The sequence below is a fragment of the Haemaphysalis longicornis genome, unplaced genomic scaffold (genome assembly GCF_048455015.1).
Source record: "Haemaphysalis longicornis isolate Haplotype H1 unplaced genomic scaffold, Haemaphysalis longicornis Haplotype H1 scaffold_8, whole genome shotgun sequence".
Lineage (NCBI taxonomy): Eukaryota > Metazoa > Arthropoda > Arachnida > Ixodida > Ixodidae > Haemaphysalis > Haemaphysalis longicornis.
Window position 1 is genome coordinate 173,512,156 of NW_027526445.1, and position 24,758 is coordinate 173,536,913.

Sequence of the window (24,758 nt, forward strand, 5' to 3'; positions counted from 1 at the left end):
GGTGCGGCCTGCTGCGTGGTTATTCTTCTGCCTTTGACCTTCGAGGAAGCACGTACGACTGAAGGGCGGGCAAACTGACAATCTTATAGGAAGAGAAACGCAGTAGCGCTTTGTGGATTTTTGTACTCGAGCCTTGGTATCAAAAACAGCCAAATCCTAGTGATGTAACGGCAGGAACGCCGTTCCTGCCGTTCCTTCAAAAACGTAATGAGTTACCATTACAGTTCCACCGACCCTTAATGGAACGGTGGCGTTCCTCCGTTCCTCCAAAAAGGAACTAGTTCCAGGAACGCCGTTCCTTGTAACGCCGTTCCGTACAACACTGCCCTTCGGTGAGCAACATTAGGTTGGGTTTTGTTAGCGACGTCTACATCATGACTGCAGATAACAAAAGTTCTGCTCTTAGATGTACTGCTTATATCTAGAAAAGTCAAAAATCCTCGACTACCAAGCAAATTGCGTTAGTGCTCACATGAAGTCAAACAAGCCGATATCAGTGGGCATGGAAGTGCAGCAACGATGCGCATCTACAGCGACCCTTTCGCTTTTGTTGTGCAGATTTTGACCTTCCTTGCCTCGTGGAAAATTCTTCCGCTCCCGGCTAAGACACTGCAGCCAACTGCGCAACTCGGCGGCCAAGGCTTCCAGGCGTTGCATTCTGCAGAAGACACTCCGGACTGCCAAGCGCAGCAACCGTTTTTGTGGAACGACTCCCCGGCCCTCTGCGCACCGCCGTCATCCAAAGTAACCGACGCATCACCGCAGCTCTACTTAAACAGCTGGGACCCGAGGATCGCCTTCAGTGGGCATGGAAGTGCAGCAACAATGCGAGTCTACAGCAACCCTTTCGCTTTTCTTGTGCGGGTGGGTTCTGCTCCTTCCCTTTATAGCAAAAGATCAAACAATGTTTGCTTGCTGCTGCTTCCATGCCCTTGTGTAATGATTGCTGTGACAAGCCAATGTGTTCATGTTGTAAAACTGCTGATCATGTCTTGCGATATTGAATCAAAACCCGGCCCCCCAAAGGATGTTCCTGACAAACACTACAACGAGCTGCTTTCCCTTATTAAGTCATTGCATAACAAGATATCTGTAAAGCACGATGAACTGATGGAGTCTATTAATGAAGTGAAAGAGGCGCAATCATCCCTTGAGCAACAGATTACGGATCTCGATAATAGGCTTTCGGAAGTTGAAAAACATGTCAGCTGCCCCGAAGGGCTGCCCACGCAAAATTATCAACCACAAGTAATGGCGCTGAACCAACGGCTAGATGACTTTGAAGATCGTTCACGAAGGGAGAATTTAATATTTCATTGCCTTGCAGACAGCTCTTCCGAGACGTGGGCACAACCACAAGAAAAGGTTTGTGCAGTTCTGAATTCCGTATTGAACTTAAACTTGACTACTAGCGACGACCGAATATCTCGCGCCCACAGGTTAGACAAGTTCATTCCTGGTAAATGTCGGCCAATATTGTAAAGTTCTCCTCATCCAAATGAAGAAACAGCATCTTGAATTCCAAAAAAAAAGCTGAAAGAGTCTGACGTGGTCGTGAACGAAGATTTTTGCAGGGCAACGAGGAGCATGAGAAAAAAGTTGTACGAGTACGGAAAGGATAGCGGCCAGCAGTTTACCATTCGCTATAACAAGCTTTACCTGAACAAAAAGTGCTATGTCTACTCTCCTGCTACCGATAGCATATGCGAACTGGAAACGAACAAGCCAAGGCAGATCGATGATACGTCCGGGGGTTCAGATACCGTGTCATCCTAACATCTGACCCGCGCCCAAAAAATAACGACAAGAACCTGTCAGTCTTATTTTCAAATGTGCGCAGCGTCACTAAAAAGCGCGATGCCTTGTTTTCCCTTTTTGATGACTGCGCTGCAGACATAGTAGGCAAACTCGGAATTGTTTTGTTGCGATAAAAATTACTTTGTATACCGAGCTGATCGTTGTAATCAACCTGGTGGCGGTGTATTGAACGCTGCAGCCGATTGTCTCACTTCCAGTATGGTGATAACAAATTCAGTCTTAGAAATTATCTGTGTTTCGATACACTTAAATAATCAAAACGCCCTGTTTTGCGCCTGTTATCGTCCGCCCAATGCTACATCTGACTTTTGTGACAAAATACATGACGTTCTTAACAACCTGGTCTTGAAATTTCCACATGCGCCGTTGTTCTTGCTCGGGGACTAACTTCCCCAAAATAAACTGGTCAGTGCCCTGCTCTGCTTACAGTAATCTATCAGGAGATAGTACTACATTTTTTAACATGTGTCTCGACTTTAATTTGACTCAGCTAGTTGACAAACCAACTAGAGTGGGTCCGACGTCCGCTAACATACTAGATCTGGTCCTGAGAAATGTTCCAGATCTTGTGCGACTCCTAATTTTCCTTCCTGGTTTAAGCGCTCATTGTTTCATTCATTTTACCTAGGAAGCTGAGGTTTCGCGCCGGCTAACACACAGCAAAGCAATAAGAAATTACGCCAAAGGAGACTACGCTTCAATTAATACAGAACTCGAATGTTTTATCGATGCCTACATGGTAGGCTTTTTTGATCGCACGGTTGAACACAGTTGGCACTTGTTTAAAGAAAAAGTTACATTTTTGACTAACAAATATATTCCTTTAGTTGTTATTTCTGGCAAGCAACGCTCACCTTGGTTCACATCTGATCTAAAACGACTGCAAAGCCTAAAGAAACGCTCATTTCGTGTAGCCAAGCGCAAAAATGAGACATCCCGCTGGTTTGCTTACAAAAATATTTCCGACGCTTATCGTGCAGCCATAAAAAAAGCAAAGGACGTCTTTTTTACGAACACTCTCCCCTCGCTTCTCCAAAGTAACCCAAAAATGTTTTGGAAGACAATTAGATCTAATAAAAAAGAACTTATATCTCTTAGATATGCTGACAACCAGGTCATGCGCAGTGACGAATGTTGTCGCGTTCTGAATCAAGTATTCGCCAAGTCGTTTTCGAATTGTCCTGCGGATGTTGTGCCGCAATTATGCGATTACAACTTTTTTCCAATGGATCCTATTGTAGTAGATCCTGTTGGAATTATGAAGCTGATTCATGACCTTAAACCTTCCAGTTGTGGCGTAGACGAAATTAATCCCAAGCTCTTAAAAAACACCGAAGTTTATTCGTCACTAATCCTGCCACACATCTTTTTTCAATCCCTTCAGTGATGTGCTGTGCCAATTGATTGGAAGGTGGGGAAGGTCGTCCCTGTTTTCAAATCCGGTATCCAAAGCTCTCCTTTAAATTACCGGCCAATAGGCCGTTTTAGCATATCGTTAACGTGCTTACGTTACCGTTTACCGTGTTTGCGGGAGAAGACTGCGCAGCGCGAGAGTTGCCGCGAACGGCAACTTACCGGCACAGGCTTCACCGTCGTCAGCGCTTCCGGCAACACGGTAAACGGTAACGCAAACACGGTAACGATATGCTAAAACTGGCTAATGTCGTTAACGTCTATTTCCTGTAAACTTTTAGAGCACGTCATTTATTCTAACCTTCTGTCATTCCTGGAATCCAACTCCTTTTTCAGCCCATTTCAACATGGCTTTCGGAAAAATTACTCATGCGAAACTCAGCTTCTAACATTCACACACGACGTTGCATCAGCTCTGGATCGCGGTTCATCTGCAGACTGCATCTTTGTAGATTTTCAAAAAGCGTTTGGCAAAGTGTCTCATCAATTATTACTTCTTAAGCTCAGTACCCTAAACATTGACCCTAATGTGGTTAAGTGGATAGAATGCTTTTTGACCAATCGCACCTAATTCGTGACTGTTAACGAATGCAATTCTCTCCCTACTGATGTTAAATCCGGTGTACCACAGGGTTCGGAGTTAGGTCCTCTTCTATTTTTAATATTTATTAACAACCTTCCTAATGGTATCAATTCCTCCATAAAATTATTCGCTGATGATTGCGTAATTTCGCGAAATTTGTGACCGAACGGACAACTTTAATTTACACGCCGACCTCGACACTGTCTCTAAATGGTGCAGCAAATGGCACATGATACTTAACACAAAGAAATGCAAAAGCATGACCATTACGCGCAAACGTTATCCCCAGCAGCCCTTTAATTACAAAATTACCGGAGCCACTCTCGAATACGTTACATCCTACAAGTATCTTGGTGTTCATATCAGCAATGACTTAACATGGCACACAGACATTAATTATGTCTGCAGCAGCGCAAACCGTTCCTTAGGATATATTCGCCGTAATTTCTCTCATGATCCATCCCCCCTCAGGTTAACACTTTATCGGACACTAATTCGCCTGAAACTAGAGTATGCCTCGGCAATCTGGGACCCTGCACAACAAAACCTAATTTCTCTTCTGGAATCTGTACAAAACCGCTCAGCTCGATTTATACTTTCCGACTACTGCCGTACCTCCAGTGTTTCACTAATGAAAAATAACCTGGTTCTACCAAGCTTGCACCATCGCAGAAAAATTTCACGACTCTCTCTGTTTCACAAAATCTATTTCCATAACCCATCAATAAGACGCGACCTTTTCTCACGGCCCACGTACATATCATCCCGCATCGACCATCCGTTCAAGGCAACAACGTTCCATCTGGCCGCACCAACGCATTCTCAGATTTATTTCTCCCCAAAATGTCTGAGGAATGGAACCAGCTTCCCCACCACATTGTGTCCATTGAAGATCCGGCATCATTCAAGAATGCACTTTCTGTACATGTAATGCAGTAACCTGGTTTCCGGAAATATGCTTGTGTTTACATACTGCCTGTACTTCTACACTGTTACCTGTTTTCATGCACTGTACCCACCCCCTCTGTAACGCCGTAAAGGCCCTGAGGGTACTCTAATAATAATAATAATAATAAAACCGTGCTCTCACCAAATCCGACGCCAAGACCAACGCCGACGCATACGCTCCCTTCCGTCGCCACCGCTGCCACCAGCTGCCTGGACGACCGCCGGCTTGCCCAAGAAGGGAGGCGACGCACGTAGTTCCAGCAACACAATGCCCGTCGTTCCTTCAGCGACGCCTATTTTGTGCGCTACCTAGCCAATCAGAGGGTGGCAAAATAAAAAAAACGAACTAAGCGATTACAACAGCCCGAAGACGGGACACGAGAAAGGAGGAGACAAACATGTGCACTGACTATCAATTACATCTTTTTTATTGCATTAGGGCGCAACCTTTGTACGAAAGAGTCAAATCTACGCAACAATAAATAACAAATAGAAGAAGGCGACGGTGCTGTACGAATTCTTAAAGCACACAATGATGGTAGGAAACCCGTATCAATTCGAAAGATATGCGATCCCTTTTCCGTTCACGCGAGACACTGGGCATACGAATACACTCGTCGCAGCATTGTGCGATACAGAAAGCCTCGTGGGTCACGCGTGCCCTTTCTTCTTTTTTTTTCCAATGCACAGCAAGCTGACTGCCAGCATGACCCTTTGAGAAAGTTCTCGTAGTCACGCAGGCGATCATCAATGCAACGTCCTGACAAGACTGCGGGATTTTGTAAACAATTCTGTGCCTGCATTCCACAACCGAGCATATTTCTTTTCGCAAGACTTTGCTGCGTTATGCACTGCGTTCCAAAAAAGTGCGGGCCAATTCACCCTGTGGAGGGCGTTTCGAAAGCGACGCTTTATACACCACCTACCACGGGTGCCTACGGCCCGGTTGCGTTATTCACACGTTACACTGTACCTGTAACACGTTATTTATTATTTCACTTCAGCACAATGTTCAGAACGGACTGATGACCAGTGTGATACGCACTCAGACTTTGCGTTTTCAGCGCAGTTATATTATTCGTGAAAGTTAACTCAAAGCACATTCCACGTATGGTAGTCGGTTGTTTGGTATCGGTATTGCACACGAGTCCAAACTTTTCGAGGCCTACCTGGACAAACCACTGGTGCACACGGCCGCCACACGTGCCGTGGACGGAGCGCACAGAGGCGCGAGAGGTCGCGTGACGCTATCACGTGGCATTCAGCGAGAACGCAGGGGGTAAACCCACAGCTGTGCTCGGTGAATACACCGTCTGTCTCCCCTGTATCTGCGTGTGCTCGTAGCTCAATTGGTAAGACAACGGGCTCTCGCTCCGTTTCTCTATTCGGTATATGCACGAACAGGAAGCTGTCGGTTTTCAGAAGGTACCTTATGCAGGAAACACTAGAGTAGGTGGTGATAGAAAATTCCTCATACGTCTCCTTCGTGAGGAACTCGCTTGGATCGCCGCAACTTCTTTTAACATCTTCCAAATACATAGGCATGGTAACCTCCAGCCACTCAAGCCTGTCATAGTCAGCATCGCCGTAGTGCCGGACATCGGGGAACTTTTGCCGCAGGTGCCGGGTTGTATTGCTCATGTCCAGAAGTATGAACTCCTGATAGAAGTTCCTCATGAATGTGATGGTGTGGCCTGCAGTTGCGAACAATGGGCTGCATGTGTGCCTGGCTTGTTCTTTTAGGTGTTATAAGGCAGCGGTCACAGCCGGAGGCAGAACTTGAATGGTCCTTCTCACGTTCATCTTTTCGACATTATTCGTATGGACGGGCTTTCGGTGTAGATAACGGACCGGTTTCACCGTCAGGTTCTCTTGCAGGTCATACACATACTTTAGGTGAGATACCTAAATTTTCCCCTTAGGTCCTACGTCATGAGCGTGCGTTCTTCATTCTTCAGCACATCGCAGGAGTCGAAACTTAGGAGTACAGGTTTGTTACAGTCGCACGGGGGTTCTACTTCAAACGCCAGAGTGCCCTGGTCCAGCATCTTCATTTTGACTCGGTGGTGGTCGGTGACAAGTTGCACTATGCGGCAACCACAGGTTTTTTTCCTTTTTTCATCACAAAGAGTACTAGCTCGGGAAGCTGACTACCCGTTGGACGTTTAGTGAAGAAGTAGCCTACTGGGATTGCGTACGACGAAGACAATCCACTTAAAACGAAGCAGAGGAGGGAGTGGGCTAAAACAACATCGTTGCTGCTAATCCAACATCCGCTTGCCTAACAAAGCATGCAGTCCCGCTGCTTGTTATACTGAAGCTTTTCCCTAAAGGCCAACTGCACTCAAATTTTCGACGGCGTAAAAATAAGGCCATCCAACAGGGCCAATAAAAAGAGTGCGACATGCAAATATACTGCGTTTCAAGCTTGAATGCGCGCGACGCAAACAGCTCGTGAAGATTGGTGTTTTGGGAACCTAAACTGAAAAACGCGGCCATTACCGGCGGCCGGGCGTCACATAGGTGATGGAACGGAAGCATGCGCATCAGAATCAGAGGCCGCTCACAGCAGCCTCCAAATGCGCGTGATAACGCCGCGTGTCCCAATGTTATTTCCACAGAAGAAGTCCCACTAACGTCTGCCCAAGCTAATGAAGTTAGGCGCAATTCCAACACCACGTTGCTATCGATCAGGATGAAGAAGACTGTCCGACAGTTATTTTTGCATCAGAAAAAGTTGCAGTGACATGTTGGACGCGATAGCGTTACTTTGACGCCGAATGAGCGTTTTAGAAGGGAGTTGCTGCGTTTACAATTTCTGCTTTCCAGTTACCGAAGGTTAGCCAAGATGGTTTTAAATTGCCCTGACACACAAATAACAGACGCCATCTACGCTTGTGTGGCTGAACATGTGGGAGTGAAGGTTGCGGCTGCTTGATCTTGGTCAGTTTCAGCGACAAGGCGACACTATCTGTCGTACAAAGCGCTTATTCCCTCATGCCGTGGCTCGTCTAAGCATTTTGGTTTTGGTTTTTACGCTACGCTACCTCGAGCAGTATTCGCGGGGTGACCAGTTTTGCCCTTGCGCGCTAGAGGTCAAACCACACCCCCTTCCGTAAGCGCCCGGCAGCGTATTCCCAAACCATATCCCGTAAGGGACCAGGCCGACCCCCCCCCCCCCCCTAAATAGCGCCCCAGCATCGTGATGTCACCGACGTCACTTCCACTGAAGCTGTAGCCAAAATGGCGGCGCCCATTTGAAAGCAGTCCTGCTGTGGCGTCTCAGGCTCTCAGGCATTGCGCTTGCTTTGGATCCCAGGATGCGTGCTTTGACAAACTACGCGCACCGCTACGTATTGCTCAAGTCGTTGCTACGCCTTTGCGAAAGTTCGCTGCACGTTTGCTTTTGTCGTGAGAGGAGCGCAGCGCTGGCGCAGTTAGAATCTCGGTGATTTGCACGTAGGAGGCATTTGCACGCAATCTTTTGGCTGATACCTTCAGTGCTAGGTGCATCTACTCCAAATCATTACGTCCCCAAAGCGCTGGAATCGCGAAACAGTAGCCTATAATCGATATCGGCGCTCTGCATGTAGGTAGGGGGTAAGTGATTGCTATCACATGTACTCGCTCGCACGCGTACGGAGTGAATTGGCGTAAAGCTTGCCGACTTACCGTACAATTATTCTTCCAAATCTCCGCCTGCGCGTCGCTTAGGCCTGGGCGGTGCTCTATAAAATAATTTTGCCCTATTTTGAGCATGTTAGATGCGTTTTGCAATAGTGGCCAATAGGCAAGCTCTGAAATTGTTCGACACGTATGCATATTGCGTAAGAATTCTGGCCTGGTGCAGAGGTAGTGCAGAGTGCTTCCCCTTCTCTACACACACGCCCACACAAACATTTTGCAAAGTATATTTCACCTTACGCGCTGCGCTGCAACGGCGTACCCGTACGAAAGCAGTCGCTGTTCGTTTTAATCGAGACAAGCTGCTTTCTCAAGCTGGTCCACTTTCAGGCGGGAAAACTCTTTATTCCTTAAAACAAACTGAACGTCTATATGTACCCTTGTTTCATCTTCAAATAGGCAGCGTTGGTATAATGTTGACACATTTTATAGCAAAGTTTTTTTAAAGCAAAGCTGTTTACCTCTAACCCCCAAGGGTTCTTTCGCGACCGTTGGTGTCACCAGAAAACTCCAGCTAACAAATAAAAGAATTTACTGGCAACGCCGGGAATCGAACCTGGAACTAATAGACTAACAAAGCGAGAGCCCGTTGTCTTACCGATTTAGCTACGAGCCCACACGAAGACTGGGAAGACAGGTGGTGTACTAACCAAGCACATCTACGGGTTTACCCCCTGCGTTCTCGCTGAATGCCACGTGAAAGCGTCACGCGACCAGTCACGCCCATCTAGCGGCCCTGTGCGCACCTTACTCATGTGCTAAGAGTTACAAAAATTAAAGGAAGCTCACACCAATGCATGACATCTCACTTCTACTACGCCAATATGCTAAAGCCTGTGGCATCCAGTGTTCACGTAAACAATCACAGCTCCTTGTCATCCGCCCTTACGCCAAACCAAGGAATACACTCAAATAATCCTTGATGGCCAGGCCATCACTCCAAGCCCCAGCATCAAGATCCTAGCTGGGCCTACATCTCGAGGCTAACATCAGGAGTGACGTCTCCTTGCAGCGCCTCAAAAACAGCATTAATCAAATCATACACATGATCAGGCGAGTTGCCACCAAGAAGCGAGGCCTAAAGGAATCCGGTACCTTTCGATTAATTGAAGCTTTTGTCCTCTCGAGAGTTACTTACGTCAACCCCCCCTGTCTTCTTCTAGACAAGGAAGACATAGAGACGCTTTATATAATGATTAGAAAGGCGGTCGAGCAGGCCATTGGTCTTCTTATGAGTGCGTCCACAACACCGTGGAAGAGCTGATATAAGGCCATCTTTCTAACCATAAGGTCCGACTCAGAACTGCGATGGGTAACCGCATGCTTCACCAGATTGGCTGGGCAGCCCAGAATGTCACTCCGCTTGACGTACTCCCAGACTCTTGGCAAGTAAAACTAAAGATGCTCCCTTTGCTTAGAAATATGAACCCCTCACATGACGAGGGTCACCGAAAAGCACGGGCTCAAGCGCTAAACACCACCCTCGATGGGAATCATGCAGTTATCTACACAGACGCCTCCAAACATCGAGGGCAGCGATACGCCATTATCGTGGCTACCTTCAGAACCAACCTCCTTGCGTGTACCTCTCTTAGGACCCAAGAAATGACGCCAGCAGAAGAGGCAGCCATCACCTTGGCTCTCGCTCAACCAGGGGTTCGGAGGGTAGTCATTGATTCCCAGCAAACCTACTGGAATTACCAGTAGGGTTGGGTGTCCTGACCTGCACTGCGCGTGCTAAAAAACCACTCCCCAAACGGTTTCATTCAGCTCATCTGGACACCCCCCTCACACTTCAATGGAGGACAACAAATACGCCCACCCAACAAGCCTGTGCTTTTACCTCCCATGCTATGGAGCTGCACAAGGTCAGTCACCCGCTTGTCACGTTCAGGGAGATAACCCAGCATTATCGCATTCTGAGACAGACCGTACCTTCGCCTTACCCTGACCTTTCCAGAGAACAACAAACTACCCTACGGCTTATACAATCCGGGCTCCTTCCCACAGCCAACGCGTCTTCACTTAATGCATCCGAATCGCTACGACGCTGAATGTAAATTTTGCTCAGAAGTAGGAACACTCCGCCCCGTAATCGGGGTGTGCGGCTTTAGCCTTGAGCACCCTCCTCTCTTTCCGTCAACTACCCAACCAGAGCAATGGGAGATGCTGCTCTCCAGGCCCTCTTTACCTACCCAGCTTCAGTGGGTGGACAGAACACAGGCGCGCGACTGCATATGGGCCCCACGGAAGAAGGAATCACTCCCCAGGGCTGCACTCTGGGCCGTTCAGAAATCTGAACAGAAGTATTTCTTCCCCCTGCTCCTTCTCTGCCGCAAATCTCGTCGCCTCCGTCCGCGGCGCAGAGACGGAGAAGACAGATCGTCTAACACCTGGTTGGAGCTTACTTTAATTTTATAAAAAAAGTTTCCACTCTTGTGCTACACCAATACAACTCAACCAAACACCGTTCATGCTTCATGCATTGATTTAACCTTAACAAGAATGTCTCTTTGAAGTAATAAATGGTGTGGTTAAGTGCATTTCACTTCTCTCTGGTTTTGCTATTTGTAGAGCGATGTGAGTGAATTTAAGTGACGTCGCATGGGTAATCGTTATGGGTGCCGTTTACAGCTTTGCTTTCCAACCACATTCACGGGGTGGATTGGCGCGATTTTTTATCATGTTATCACAGGATTCTCTGTGATGCCTTTGTATGTTCTAACCTCACAAATAAAAACTTTTGCATAGAACAACTTCAACTGTTGTTTTGTTCTTCGGACACCTGACAACTATTCGAATTCATCTTCGCAGCGCACAAATGACAGGACAAAGAGGAGGAAAACACTGGACAAGCGCTGAAGATGTATCCTGCCTTTCCTCCCCTTTGTCCTGTCATTTGTGCGCTGCGAAGATGAATCTGTACCAACTAGCCCGGTTTTCTGCGCGACTATTCGAATTCACTTCGAAAATATTCGAACCCAGGACTATTTGCTTCGAATTCGCTTCGAACTAAAATAACACTATTCGCACAAGCCTAATATTTTGTCATTGCAAGATGCAAAATTTTGCCAAATGTCCACCACAAGAAAAAAATGTTCTATTGTGGGTAGTAGCCTGGAAGAGAATGCAGCCAATATTCCACACCCCCTTTGTTTGTGTTGCCCCTCTTCTAAATTTGCTTTAATATTGTGGAAATTGATGAAATGATTTTATGCTGCTTTATATTGCCTAAAATAGTTGTCAAGCAACGTTTTACTATTTCCTACAACTAATTTGGATTATTAACCTGACGTTGTCATATTGGGCATATTATTGGCATCTTGCATAAGTGGCACTCTGAAGCCTCTTAAATGTATACCCACTAGCCCCCTTCCCCTATCATCAGTCGCTGTTGACTTCCCCTACCCATGGCCTTCCATGTATCAAAACAATGGTTCATTAAAAATTTTTTCAGCAAGAGTGCACTGGTTACCTGTAAATTAGTAGCTACCTTAAGCATTTACCTTTGCCCTGCCTTGTGGTCTAAAAAAGTCTCCTTACACAAAAATGTGTCCATCGGGTGTTTCATTTGGGTGCGTGTCTGTGTATACTCAGATTAGTGTGTTTACCTCATCGCAGGAAGGTTAACCCTCCGTCATTGGATCAGCCTACCTGGATTTCCAGCACTTCAAACATCATCAAGACTCGGCCACTTTGAATAGGTTTTCACTGTAATGCACATGTTTTGATATATTTTCGGTGATCCCTAACTTATTTTTTATGATCATTCTTTTTAGTTCTTGCAGTTGACTTTTTTTTGCTATAACATTGAAAGGCTGAAAGGCATTCAGTATCTAGTCATTTTTTATAAGCATGTTTTAATTGCTATGGCAGCCAAATAGAACGGGTTGTTTCTAATTTTTGCCTTTTATGCATATCAAGTTTTTTTTTACTCCCACATCTTTTGGCCACCTATTATTCTATTTTGACTTGTCATGTGTATTTTGAATAATAAAATTGCTCGTCTTGCAAAAGTTGCTCAGTGTGCTTATTGCTGCATTTAAGGTGTGTCTAGACGCTTTAGCTCAGTCAGATTTGTCAGGCCACACGAAATGCAGTAAAATGTGGTTATGCTGTCCCATCTATACAATATCAAAGTTGTTTTAGATGAAATAAGTTATATATGTGCACTCTTATTCTGATAACCACATTTCTATATACCCCTGGGCGTAAAACAGGAAGAGAGCTATAAGAGTCGTCTTGATGACATCTTAATAAGATGATAGCAAGATGGCTACAATGCCGCTGGCGTAAACTGCTGTGAGAGGTTTTCCTTTATGTCTCCACAATTACTAGAAAACATCTTCACAAGACATTATGTCTCTATCTGGCATGCTTAGAAGTCTTCTCGTAGATTGCTATTCAAAATTTTTGAGAATGTCGTCAAAACGGAGAATAAACGTTTTGTTGCTTTCAATCCAGATAGCTATGAGGTGTTTAGTATTCGTCCTGTAAACGTCTTGTTGGAATTTTTAGCAGTCTCTGAGATATCATCAAGAATATCTTGCAAGACTTGTAGCTCAGGCATAGCGTCGCGTTAGCCGAGCTACAGGATGGCTATCTCCAGTCTTGGCAATGTCTATAAAAATCTTCAGGTGTTGCGTAGACATCTTGGAGGTCTTGCCCAGATGTCGTATAGAAGTGTGGTAGCTGTCCTAATGTGCAGATCAAGATGTCTTGGACAGCTACACAAGATAAGTTTGAGAATTCTACAAGACGTGCTTGCGTTCACTGGGAAGTGAACTGCGAGCTCAGAAACTTATCTGAGCTATTCGAAGCGGGCGTTTTGGGAGGGGTTGAAACGGGAAGGGTGTTTTGCGAACGGGTTGAAACAGAAAGCGGCCAAACGGGAAGGGCGTTTTGGGAACGGGCGTACACGGGACGGGCCAAACGGGAAGGGCGTTTCGGGAATGGGTTCAAGCGGGGCGGGTTCAAACGGGAATGGGTTGTTTCGGGCTACACCCATGGAGCGTCATGGTATTTGGTGCCGTTAGCTGTATTTTTTAATGCTTTACGTTCGCCGGACGTAACTCAAAACATTGGCCTAAAGTTCCGTTGGACGTAACTCTATAAACTGGCTTAAAGTTCCGTCGGACGTAACTTTAGTTTTCAATTTTGGGTTACGTCGGACGTAACTCTAGAAACTGGCTTACAGTTCCGTCGGACGTAAGTTTAGTTTTCAATTTTGGGTTACGTCGGACGTAACTCTAGAAACTGGCTTAAAGTTACGTCGGACGTAACCCTAGTTTTCAATTCTTGGTTCCGTCGGACGTAACTCTAGAAACTGGCTTAAAGTTCCGTCGGACGTAACTCTAGTTTTTAATTTTGGGTTCCGTCGGACGTAACTCTAGACACTGCGATTAGGATAATCCTACCTCGTTTAAAACTTCGGGGTACTGTGTGCATTGTGAGAACGTCATTTAGTACTGCGAATAGGAAGGGTCCAAGGAGGTCCCAAAATGTGCTGTAAAACTCGACTGGCAATCCATCCACTCCTGGCGCCTTGCCTCTGTGGAGTTGCTTCATTGACTCTGTTAATTCTTTTAATGTAATCGGAGCGACTAAGCGTACAAAGTCCTCATCCGGTAATTGTGGAAAACTTGCTAAGTAGGGGCTAGAGGTAATGCTATCGATGTCTCTGGTTGTCTCACTAGAGGTCATTTCCTGAAAGTAGGAAATGAACCTGTCAATGTCCCCTGGTGTGAGATTTGCTTGGTTTGACTTGTTTGCTTCTGCTTTCAGCTGCCTGTTTCATTCGTACCTCAAGACTTCAGGGTTGTCACTGGGAGATTGTCTATCTCTATGAACATCGTCAATGGTGGAGTAAAGCCTGCTTAATCTGGAGTGTCTCAGTTTTAAATCTTTAAGGTAGGTTTGCATTAGCAGTGTTGCAGGGTTACCTCGTTCTATTATTCTTATTCGTTTTAAGATATTTGTTAACTCATCTGACTGCCTGTGTCTGAGCTTTTTTCCCTCGTCAATGCAGAGGGTCTTCCATTCCACTTTTAACGAGTCCCAGTCGTTAACTTGCCTCCCTTCGATTGACGCTGCTATTCTGTTTCTTAGGCTGGCTTTGCATGTCCTGTCATATAGTATGCGAGTGTTCAGCTGCCAGGCTTGATTATTGCTTGGGTTTCCTTTGCTAGCTATTTTAATTCCCACAGGGCTGTGGTCCGAGATTTGCGGAAGCGATGCTGCAGCTTCCACTATTTCGCACTCTGTGACAATGTCTGCCAGAACCGAGCTAACGTAGACTCTGTCTAGTCTACTTTTCGTCCTTCTTTGTTGCCATGTGTACTGCACCGTTGTTCCGTGAAGAAGTACGTGTGCGTCAATTAAATTAAAATGAAGTATTAACCTGTTTAAATCCCGTCCTTGGTAATCTACCCTATGTGAGGGCCCTATCCTGTCATCCTGGCTTAATACACAATTAAAATCTCCAAGGCATATGACATGCCGGTTTTCGAGAAACAGCTATTCTATATTTTTGAACAAGTTTTTCCCAGTGGAATGGTATGGGGGAGCATAAATATTAATTAGGCGGTATCGGTCGCCACTCCAGTTGAAGTCCAAAACTGTTATTCTACCTTCTGTATCAAAGGTGAAGTGGCTATGTGCCAGCAAGGATGTATTAAGGACTATTATGCCAACTCCACAAGAGTTCTGCATTGGGAAAGAAAAGATGCCCTTAAGGACATGCTGAGTCTCAAATTTTTGGACATCCTGAATAGATTTGATATTTGTTTCCTGTATGCACAGTATGTCACATCTGTGTTGTTTCGCGAGATCTATTATTTTCTGCTGTTTGGGGGGCCATCTAAAACCCCGAACGTTCCAAGTCCAAATGTTCAACATTTTATAGATGGATTGTCAAGGTTCGCGCATTCACACACCGACGGCGACACCAAGGCATTCGTAAAAAAAAAAAAAAAACCAACAATCACAACACCTTTGACATTGGATTAAAAGGCCAGTTACACACTTGCACCTGCTGCTATTTTTTGCTAGTACTGAATTGACAAGAACGGTTGTACACTTGCTGTGGCTCCAGTGTCGGAACCACTTTACAGGAGGAGGTGGGGGCATTGCCCTGACTACCTTGGCAGGCGCATCGCACACAACAAATGACCTTTTTCCCATCATTGAATATTTGCGGGCACGCCTCTCCATCGACACCCTTTCAGGCGCAACAATTATCTGGGGTAAGCCTCGTTCGTCGGGCGCGTCCGCTGTTCCAGCAGGACGCTCAACAGTGCGAGACAAGAAAAGATGCCTGAGAAATGCAGGGTCCCCTACAGGTGCTTTGTCTGACTGCGTTGACTTTAGGGCGGGCCGTGCACCGCACTCAGCCTGCAAGCTCCAGCTCTCTCTAAAACCGTAAACCAAGTGAAAGGAGTACGCTTTCCCTGCCCTGCATTTCGTTACAGCTGTTAGCCACCTGATACTGTGTTTTTGGGGTCGGCGTGCCCGCCGCTTGTCACTCACAACTCCCAGTCGTGGCCCCGATTGGGGGCACGTCTGTTTGCTCATCAAGGGGTTCACATGATCTGCGGGTGCCAATGGGGCACCGGAACACACGAAAACAATGTTGTCCTTTCCACCGCCCTTGCCTATACGCTCGGGCCCGTGCCTGCGCGATTGCTTATTTTCTATTTTTCCCATTTGTACTAGTGACAGACTATAATATGGGGGCGCACACCTCTCCCTCTTCTTCTTCCCTCTTCTTCTTCTTCTTCTTCTCCCTCTTCCGATGTCTTGAACTCTCATTGACTCTGCCAGTGCTGCTGTCTTTCGGGGGCGCGAAGCTAGGCCACTGCCATGGGGATGTTTGTCACGCCATTCATTCATTTCGGTGACGGCTCGTCTGCCGTGCTAAAATTATTCCGATCAGGCTGACTTTTTATTTTGTTTTCTCGTTCCTCTTTCTTTTTTTCCCTTTCTCTCTTGAATCTAAATACTAAATCCTTTCTTCGGCTCTACTATTGCTTTATCTAATTCTTTTTCATGAGGAAAAAGACTATTCTTGACCAATCCCCCTGTTTGGGTATGCGGGGTGACCAGCTAGAGTGATATCACGGGAGCAACTGGTCGCACGGGCCCAGGACCTCCTGGGCTAAGGACGCCCCCGCAAGAGAGGAACGGCTCAACTAACTCCGTTCCAGCTCAATAAAACCTTTTCACCACCACCACCACCATCGTCGTCGTCGTCGTCGTCATCTTCGCAGTCATCATCACCATTATCTGAAGCTGCAGCAGTTCACTGTCCATTGCTCGCCAGATCGCTGTCAACTACAACCATGTCCAGCCCCGCAGGAAGGGACGAGCCACGGGTAGCTAACGATGAGCGTCGCCGCGAGCCAGCGACGGACGGCCCCGCAGCCGCTCGTAACAACGCAGACACGGTCCCTCCACCAGCCCTCCTGCTCGTCTCAATCGCAGGGTGCAGCGTCTTCATCGGCGCCACCGTCCTCTTCTTCACGGGGCGCGAGGCCATGGGTGCCTTCTATGAGGGCACGGGTGCCGACTCTACTTCGCAAGGGCTGCACACGATGAGGTCCTCATTCCGTTACCGCGTCGCTAATAAGGCGCGCCAGCGTTACGAAGAAGACTGGTGCCGGTCGCAGTTGTGTAGGTGGAACAGGGACTACATCGTTCGGGCCCTAGACGAACGCAAAGACCCATGCGACGACTTCTACGCGCACGCCTGCGACGCCACCCGCTGGTTCAGGATGGGAAACGCGTCGACGCGGCCGTTTGCGGAACTGAGCACCGCGCAGCTGATGACGGACGTGGAACGCTTCTTCCGGTTCTACGTCCAGCTGAAAGGCGAGCCTGCCGGTGGGCCGGGGGAGAACTTCCTCTCGCGCATGATGTGGGTCTACGGCGCCTGCGTGAAGGAGACGAACGTCACACGGAACGTTTCGGACGAACTGGCTGTCGTTTTGGAAGTGCTGGGGATCAACGGAGAAGTGCCGGTCAGGCAAGTGCATCGCGGAGGACTCGCAAGCCTGGTAGCCGCTGCAGACAGGTATCTGAGGCTTCACCCGCTGTTTCAAGTTCAGGTGGCGCGCCCGAGCGGGATGAGAATGACTGGAGGCTTCGAGATCGTCCTTTCTGCCCCGGCGACGCTGTATCGCCGCTTTATGACCAATCTTGTCGAGTCCACGGACTCACTCTACGCCGATTTCGTCGCAAGAACGCTTGACCTGTACTCACCTGGAAAAACCCGTTCGGCGGCCAGGAAGATAGTGCAGCTTGAGAAGCGGCTGGAAAGTTTCATGTTGGCCTCGGAAGAGGAGCTGATGATGCCTCCGCGAGAGAAACCCACGTCCCTCGAAGACCTCTTCCTCGCCGACAACTGGGACTGGACGACCTACTTCAATGAGGTCATCGTCAGCGCCAACGGAAACATTGAAAATCACACGAGGGTGACCGTGAACGACCCTATCTTTTTCCGTAACCTGGGCCACGTCATGAGAGGCACTTGGGACGCAGTGATCGCTAATTACATCGTTTTCAAAACCGCCGTTGTGCTGGCTCCTGTTCTGGGTGAGGAAGCCGAATTTCTGCTCGAGTTCGGCCACGACGACGACGTTCCCGACATTAGCGTGAGAAAGGCGGCTTGTCTCGTCCTGCTGGAGAGACTCTTCAAGTACGGCGTGGGCATCGTCGCCAAGCTCACACTTGGCAAGGAATTCGCTACTACGCCACGAAATCACATGGACCGCCAGCTGACGCATCTGTTCAACGCTTCCAGGCATCTGATCACCGGCTTGGTCGAGTCCAGAAACTCGTGGGTGAACGCGTTGGACCGGAAGACGGCGTCCCTCAAGCTCCAGGCGATGCGTTTCGAATTTGGCGCCCAGAGCAACCTGGTGGATTACGAGCTCTATCGGCAAGCTCTGTTTCAACCCAACGTCACGCTAACGTCCTCTGCACAAACATTAGCTGACGGCGGCGATGGCAATGGCTTCTGGGATGAACGACGCCTCCCTCGTATCGTGTTTTCCCTATACGTGACGGCTTCCGCCGCCTACTGGGATGCCTGGGGCAACGCCAAGGTACCTGCCTACGACAACCGGTACAGGCTGACGACCTTCCGAGCCGGCTACGAGCTCCTACACGTCAGCAACGTTCTGGTCGTGCCGCAGGCGACCGTGGCGTTTCTGAACCCTCTGAGCAACGTCTTGCACCCCGTCTTATACGGCGTTGTCGCGGCCGACGTTGTCCGTGGCGTTTTAGAGGTGCTGACACGGAGCGGCTCCTCCGTGGACGAGGAGTCTCGGCATCGCGCGTGGTGGAGCGTTGGCACCATCGAGGCGTACGAGAACGCCAGCGCCTGCGTCGAGTCTCAGCACCAAACGGCTCTCGTCGAAGGGAGCTCGATGCGCTCTTTGGAGATGGACTTCCTCGACAACGCCGTTGCGTACCCTCTGTTCCGGCTTTACAGAGACGCGTTTGGTGACGCCATTGTTGGCCGCAACGTGAGTGGGCATCCTGGTGTGGCAACTACCGGCGGTCCTACGATGGACCAGATGTTCTTTTACAACTTTGCGGCAGCCCACTGCGACTCCAGGGACGAAGAACTTTGGAAGCAGCAGCGAAGGTTCCACGTGACGCCAGCTCCATGGCGTGTTAACGTGCCGCTGAGGAACTTACCTGAATTCGCCGAAGCCTTTCACTGCAAGCCAGGCACTTATATGAACCCGGCTCATCGATGCAGTGTGTGGAAGAGGAATAAGCAGAAGTGGTTGACCACCGACGGTGACATTTTAGCGTCGCAATAAATGGAGCGTATACTTTTGTTTGCAGATGGACTGAATGTGCTTGTTGACTAGACCTTCTCGCCTTTTAGGCGTGCGCTTCACCAGCTGATATAAGCTGATGGCGATACAGTACGGCCCACTTTTAGCGAACCCGGTATTAACGAAATCCCGGCTATAAAGAACAAATCTTCGTTTCCCGTTACCGTTCGTATATATATATTAAATTTCCAGATAAAGCTAAAAACGGATATAACGAAGGAATTTCCGTTTCCCAATATGTTAGTTATAAGTGGTACGTGCATTAGGTATCACTGACGCCGCAACCGGGGGTGGGGGCAAAAAGGGGCAGAAACCCCTCACGTATTTTTGTGTGCGCGCTCGGCCACCCCTACGTCCCGCCCCAATGACATTTTTCGCGCAACTTACGACCTGCACGTCCGTACGAATTCGGCCTCTTCCACGACGGCATAGCAGCCAAATTTGCGTTGATAACACTCGCAAAACACGAAAGCAGCCACGGATTGCCGAATCGACACGCTGACCCTTGTCTATTTGGTGTCAACGGGTGCATCGGCTGAAGAACGCGGGAGGCGCTTGTCAATCTTCGTGAGCATGCATTCTCAGACTACGCGGGATTGATTATTGTTGTGACTGAGCTTTGCCACGCGGCAGATAACTGCCGGCCGGGGTGGTTCTCCCTAGTGTCACTAGATAAGATTACCCATACTGCGTTCCGCGGACACGAGCGTGCCTTGCGCATCACCTACTATCGTGATAAATTGAATAAAAAACTCCCACCTCCCCTCGCGGGAACCCCTGTGTCGATGCGACGCATAGGGGGTTCACGTTGCAGCGTTGGACAGCGGAGGAACGGCGCTAGAACGATGGAGCGGAGCGGCGCAGGCACCGCGTTTTATAGCGCGCATAACGGTGAGGGGACGCGCCGGCGCCAGTGCGTCTGCCGCGGCTATGACGCAACACAATCAACTTTAATCCAATCCAATCCAATTCAATCCAAGCCAAGCCAAGCCAAGCCAATCCAATCGAATCCAATCCAATGCCCCTCGCGAGAGAGTGTTCGCTATCGGAGAGGAGAGGGGGTAAGCGGCGGAGAGCGCAGCTCGCGCGGCGAGGAGAATGGAGGAGGGGCGGATGCCGACGACAACGCCGACGACGCCGGATGCAGGGACAAGGCGAGTGAATGAGATGCAGTCGCATCTAAAACGAACAAAGGAGCGCGTGGCTTTCAGTACATGCCGCGCACCCTGGCGGTGGGCCGGGTATGCGCAGTGCGAGCAAGTTACGAGAGTTCGTATCCCACCTTGGTATGGAAAGACCATCGTACTTCCATCGTCCGTTGGGAGCTCAGGACGAAATGAAGGAAATATAGCTGCGTGCGCCGTTTTCACTCCTCGCAGCAACAAATTTAGATAAAGCTTGCGTGAGCGGGCGCTGAACGCGGTGGGAAGACAAACCAAAACACTCACACGCCGAACGACGGGGTTTTCATATAAACGTTGGACACAAACTCTGGTCGTTTGTTCGCACTGCGCATAAGCGGCCCTTCGCCATGGGATGCGCGGCATGTACTGAAAGCCACGCGCTCTGTTGTTCATATTTCAATTTATCACGATAGTACACGAATGCTTCGTTGTTATGAACTCCTCCGCTAGGAATGCAGAGAATCAGAAATGGCCTACGAAGTAGGCTGCTTGATTGATTGTAGGGTTTAACGCGCCGACGCAACGCAGGCGATGAGGCGCGCCGCAGTGGAGGGCTCCGGATTAATTTTGACCACCCGAGGATCTTTAACGTGCGCTGAAATCTCGTACACATGGTCGTTTTTCCTTTTCGCCTCCATCAGAATAGCGCCCGCCGCGGCCGGTTATTGAACCCGCGTCCTCGTGCTCAGAGAAAGAGGCTGCTACCGCCATGATTGGGAAAGTACTTGTCTCCCAAAATAAGGCATTTTAATGAAGCTGAATTCGGGCATAGGAGGTACCGCAAACGCTTAAATTTTGTAAGGAAGCGGCCACTTTAGATACGGCCCTTTTCGATGGGTTAATACGATTAAACAATTCAGCAGGTGATGCATTAGCAGATGTTCACACACACACGCGCGGACACAAAGTTAAGGAATGACGCCAGACTCTGCCGCCTCACAGACGGTTCTTATGCGGTGCAGGTTGGTGTTGATAGAACTATTCTTAAATCCGAAAGTCTGATGAGGGCCTACCACACTGCTGAGGTCTGTCTCGAGACGTCGGTACAGGATACGGGCTAGTATTCTGTAGTCTTTGGAGAGTATGGACTGATCGGCCTGAAGTTTTTCACAAATTGGGTTCCGTATCATGGGAGGATTTTCTGGGTATGTGGACCAAGTTAGTGCTCCGCAGAGAAGGCAGCAGCATTTTTGTGTTTTTAATGTTTTCGGAGACCTCTGCCAAAAGAGGGCTGAACTCTTTTACCGTAGCTGGTTTTTACCGTTTACAGTCAAACCCGTTTATAGCGAACTGCAATATGCACTGCGATTAGTTTGATATATCCAATAGTTCGATATAGAAAAACGCGCTTATAACGAACCTATTTCACGAGTTCGTAATCCGCGGGAGCCACCCCCCCTCCCCCCTCCCTACTCCGCCATCCCCGCATGCAGAAACGAACTCAGTAAATTAGTCATTACCATACACCAAATAATCCATTTATTGCAAATAATAAAGCTACTTTCCGCCTTAGCTGCCTACTTTGCAAAAAAGCGGTGATTTTTGTTTTCACTTTCATTTTGGCGGCTTCAACTAGCATATCAGTCTGTACACGAAACATTGTTTGTACCAGTTCGAGTCCGCGTCCTCCAAAATCTAAAAAAGCATTGGCGGAGCACATCGACTGCCGAAAGCGCTTCATTGTAAGCGTCGGACGGCTTTCACTCGCGACATCATCGGGAACGCTGGCGAGCTCTTCCCACAGTTCACCGATGCTGCTGTCTTGGTCCGGACTCGCGGAATTTGCGGGTTCCATCGTGAGTCCCGCGCGTCGGAAACAGTTACGGAAAGTGTCGGGCATCACGTCACTCCGTGCGAGGCGCAATATCTCAGTCGCGGCTCTTGCTCCGTGGTCCTGGACAATCCACATCTCAATCGCCGCTTCGAGACCATGCATTTCGGCGTCCATTCTAGGCGCGCAGAGTTCGATATATCGGATGTGAACTCAGCTATAAGGAATATTTTCCCCATGTATTTCTCTAACTGAAATATTTTTGTTCGATATATAGCATAATTCGCTCTATCCGGGTTCGTTATAGTCGGGTTTGACTGTACTTGAGCCTCCATTGCACTAAGCGAAGGGAAACCTGCTGCGACTCGCAAACGCGTTAAATACACCTTGCTGGTGACTTTTTATAGTATTGCACGAAAATCCTATTCAGAAGAGCATGGTTTTAATCAAGTGGGTGCATAAAGAAAATTGCTGAAATTTCTAAAAAACTGTTCCGGACCTAGAAGTGACCACTGTATGGACTCCTGGCCATGCCCGCTTGGTTGGGAATGAAGCGGCTCACGCCGCAGCCCGCGATCTGCCCTACCGGGCACTCGCAACTTCAAGGACCGACACCGGGTGCTACCCTCCCACCACTGAAGACACGCTTCCTCTCCTTGACTCGACCTTCTGTTCCATACGGTCTCACTACAGACCCACACGAAGAATATACCCCCCGCCCCACCCCTCCGTCCCAACGCACCACGCCTCCCTTCACCGCCGCCTGCAAACTTAAACCTTCTATAATCACCCCATCCTACACCACATCTCGCCGCCCCTTTTCCCCTACAATTGCCCGCATTGTCACATACCTCTCACCACTTACCACCTTGTTTTCTCTTGTCCTCACCACCCTAACCCCATTCCAGTCCCCAACCCTGAGCAGTGCGAGGCCCAGCTGACCAGCTCAGCGCCAGAACGACAGCAAGCCCTGGTGCAACGAACTATGGACGCAGCTCGGACTCGCGGCCTCCTGGACTTGGGAGGCTGAGCACATCGTGGTGTGCACAATAAAAGTTTATTCCTCCTCCTCCTCCTGTTCTTATGTGGCACTGTGCGTCGTGTGAAAGGTAATATCGCCGATAGACAGAACACCGCTTTCTGAGGCACCCCGGAAAAACTTCGACCCCTTGTCGTGGCATAGAGTTCTGCGGTACGGCATACAAAGCTATACACACGATTCTTGCATTTTAACGCTGAATTTCATAAAGGCGAGAACCATGCAGCGCTGTGTATTGCGTGCTTATGAATTAGTCAATGAAGGGAGAGGGAGGGGAGAGAAGAATTTGGTTATTTTTGGCGTACAATACATCAGACACCCCCTCACCAGTTTTGTCAGCAGAAGTAGTTAAGGGGGCTCACCTTTTATATGGGACTAACAAATTTATTTATTTATTTATTTATTTATTTATTTATTTATCTATCTATCTATCTATCTATCTATCTATCTATCTATCTATCTATCTATCTATCTATCTATCTATCTATCTATCTATCTATCTATCTATCTATCTATTGATTGATTGATTGATTGATTGATTGATTGATTGATTGTGGAGTTTAACGCGCCGACGCTGTACAGGTGATGAGGCGCGCCGTAGTGGCGGGCTCCGGATTAACTTTCACCACCTGAGGATCTTAAACGCGCGGCCGGGCGTTTTCCCTTTTCGCCTCCATCAGAAAAGCGGCCGCCGCGGCCGGGAATCGAACCTGCGTCCTAGTGCTCAGTAGCACACCTCCTTAGCCCCTGAACCACCGCGGCGGGTACTAACAAATTCACGACCCAAGGGCTTAAAAAACATCGTGATTCAGTGCGAAAAGTTCTACACTGTGGTACAAGGGTTCTTGCACCCGGCGGCGGTTCCCAAAAGGACACTGAGCCCCCTGAAACCACTCCTTTAGTGGGAGTCCCGCTCCGCCAAGGTCCACTCCTCAGCCGATCCGGCTGCGCAGACCTAGTCCAGCCGAGTCCGCCATGTTCTGCCCTAGGTCATGTCGCGCCAGATCCCTTTCTTCTCCCGGCACATGTCCATCCTTTGGGATTGTTTCCCGCCACTGTTGCACGGTTACCACACTTTCCCCCACTCCGAAGAAAAGGTTGAGACACAGTCTTCGAGGATGCTGAGAAAGAGCCGAGACTATTAGCTCTGGCCGAAGATGGCGCTCGCGCCCAGGGGCTGCAGGCCGCCATCTGAGGGGGAGGAATTCAGGAAGGCTCCCACTTCCCCTTCCTCCTTTCACCCAGTTTTGGGCAAAATAAAGTTATTATCATCATCATCATCACTGGACGGATTAGACGTTGGAACACCAAGATGATGACGTTGATGATGAGCCACACCCAGACGGCAGCTCGCCTTGGTGACCGGTCGGTGGCGACGGTCTCGTAACGGAAGGCACGTCGAACGTACGTCTGACATGGGAATGCCCAATCCAACCATGCCCTGTCTCAGTCGCCCTGCGCTTCCCGGGTT

General features: G+C 48.6%; 1 protein-coding gene and 1 long non-coding RNA gene across 2 annotated transcripts; both read left to right on the top strand.

Annotated features, from left to right (window-relative positions):
• Nucleotides 1–728: 728 nt before the first annotated feature.
• On the top strand, nucleotides 729–12,272 carry LOC144148855 (uncharacterized). The gene is made up of 2 exons (XR_013318081.1): nucleotides 729–864; nucleotides 12,068–12,272. It is a non-coding gene; the product is annotated as an uncharacterized LOC144148855 (long non-coding RNA).
• Nucleotides 12,273–16,785: 4,513 nt separating this feature from the next.
• LOC144148585 (endothelin-converting enzyme 1-like) lies at nucleotides 16,786–19,275 on the top strand. The gene has a single exon (XM_077680100.1). It carries the CDS (start codon nucleotides 16,786–16,788, stop codon nucleotides 19,273–19,275), a length of 2,490 nt encoding a protein of 829 aa, XP_077536226.1.
• The last annotated feature ends 5,483 nt before the right edge of the window (nucleotides 19,276–24,758 follow it).

Bases quoted from the DNA above. Each gene is read 5' to 3' on its own strand.
- LOC144148585 (XM_077680100.1), top strand. From the start codon at position 16,786: ATGTCCAGCCCCGCAGGAAGGGACGAGCCACGGGTAGCTAACGATGAG.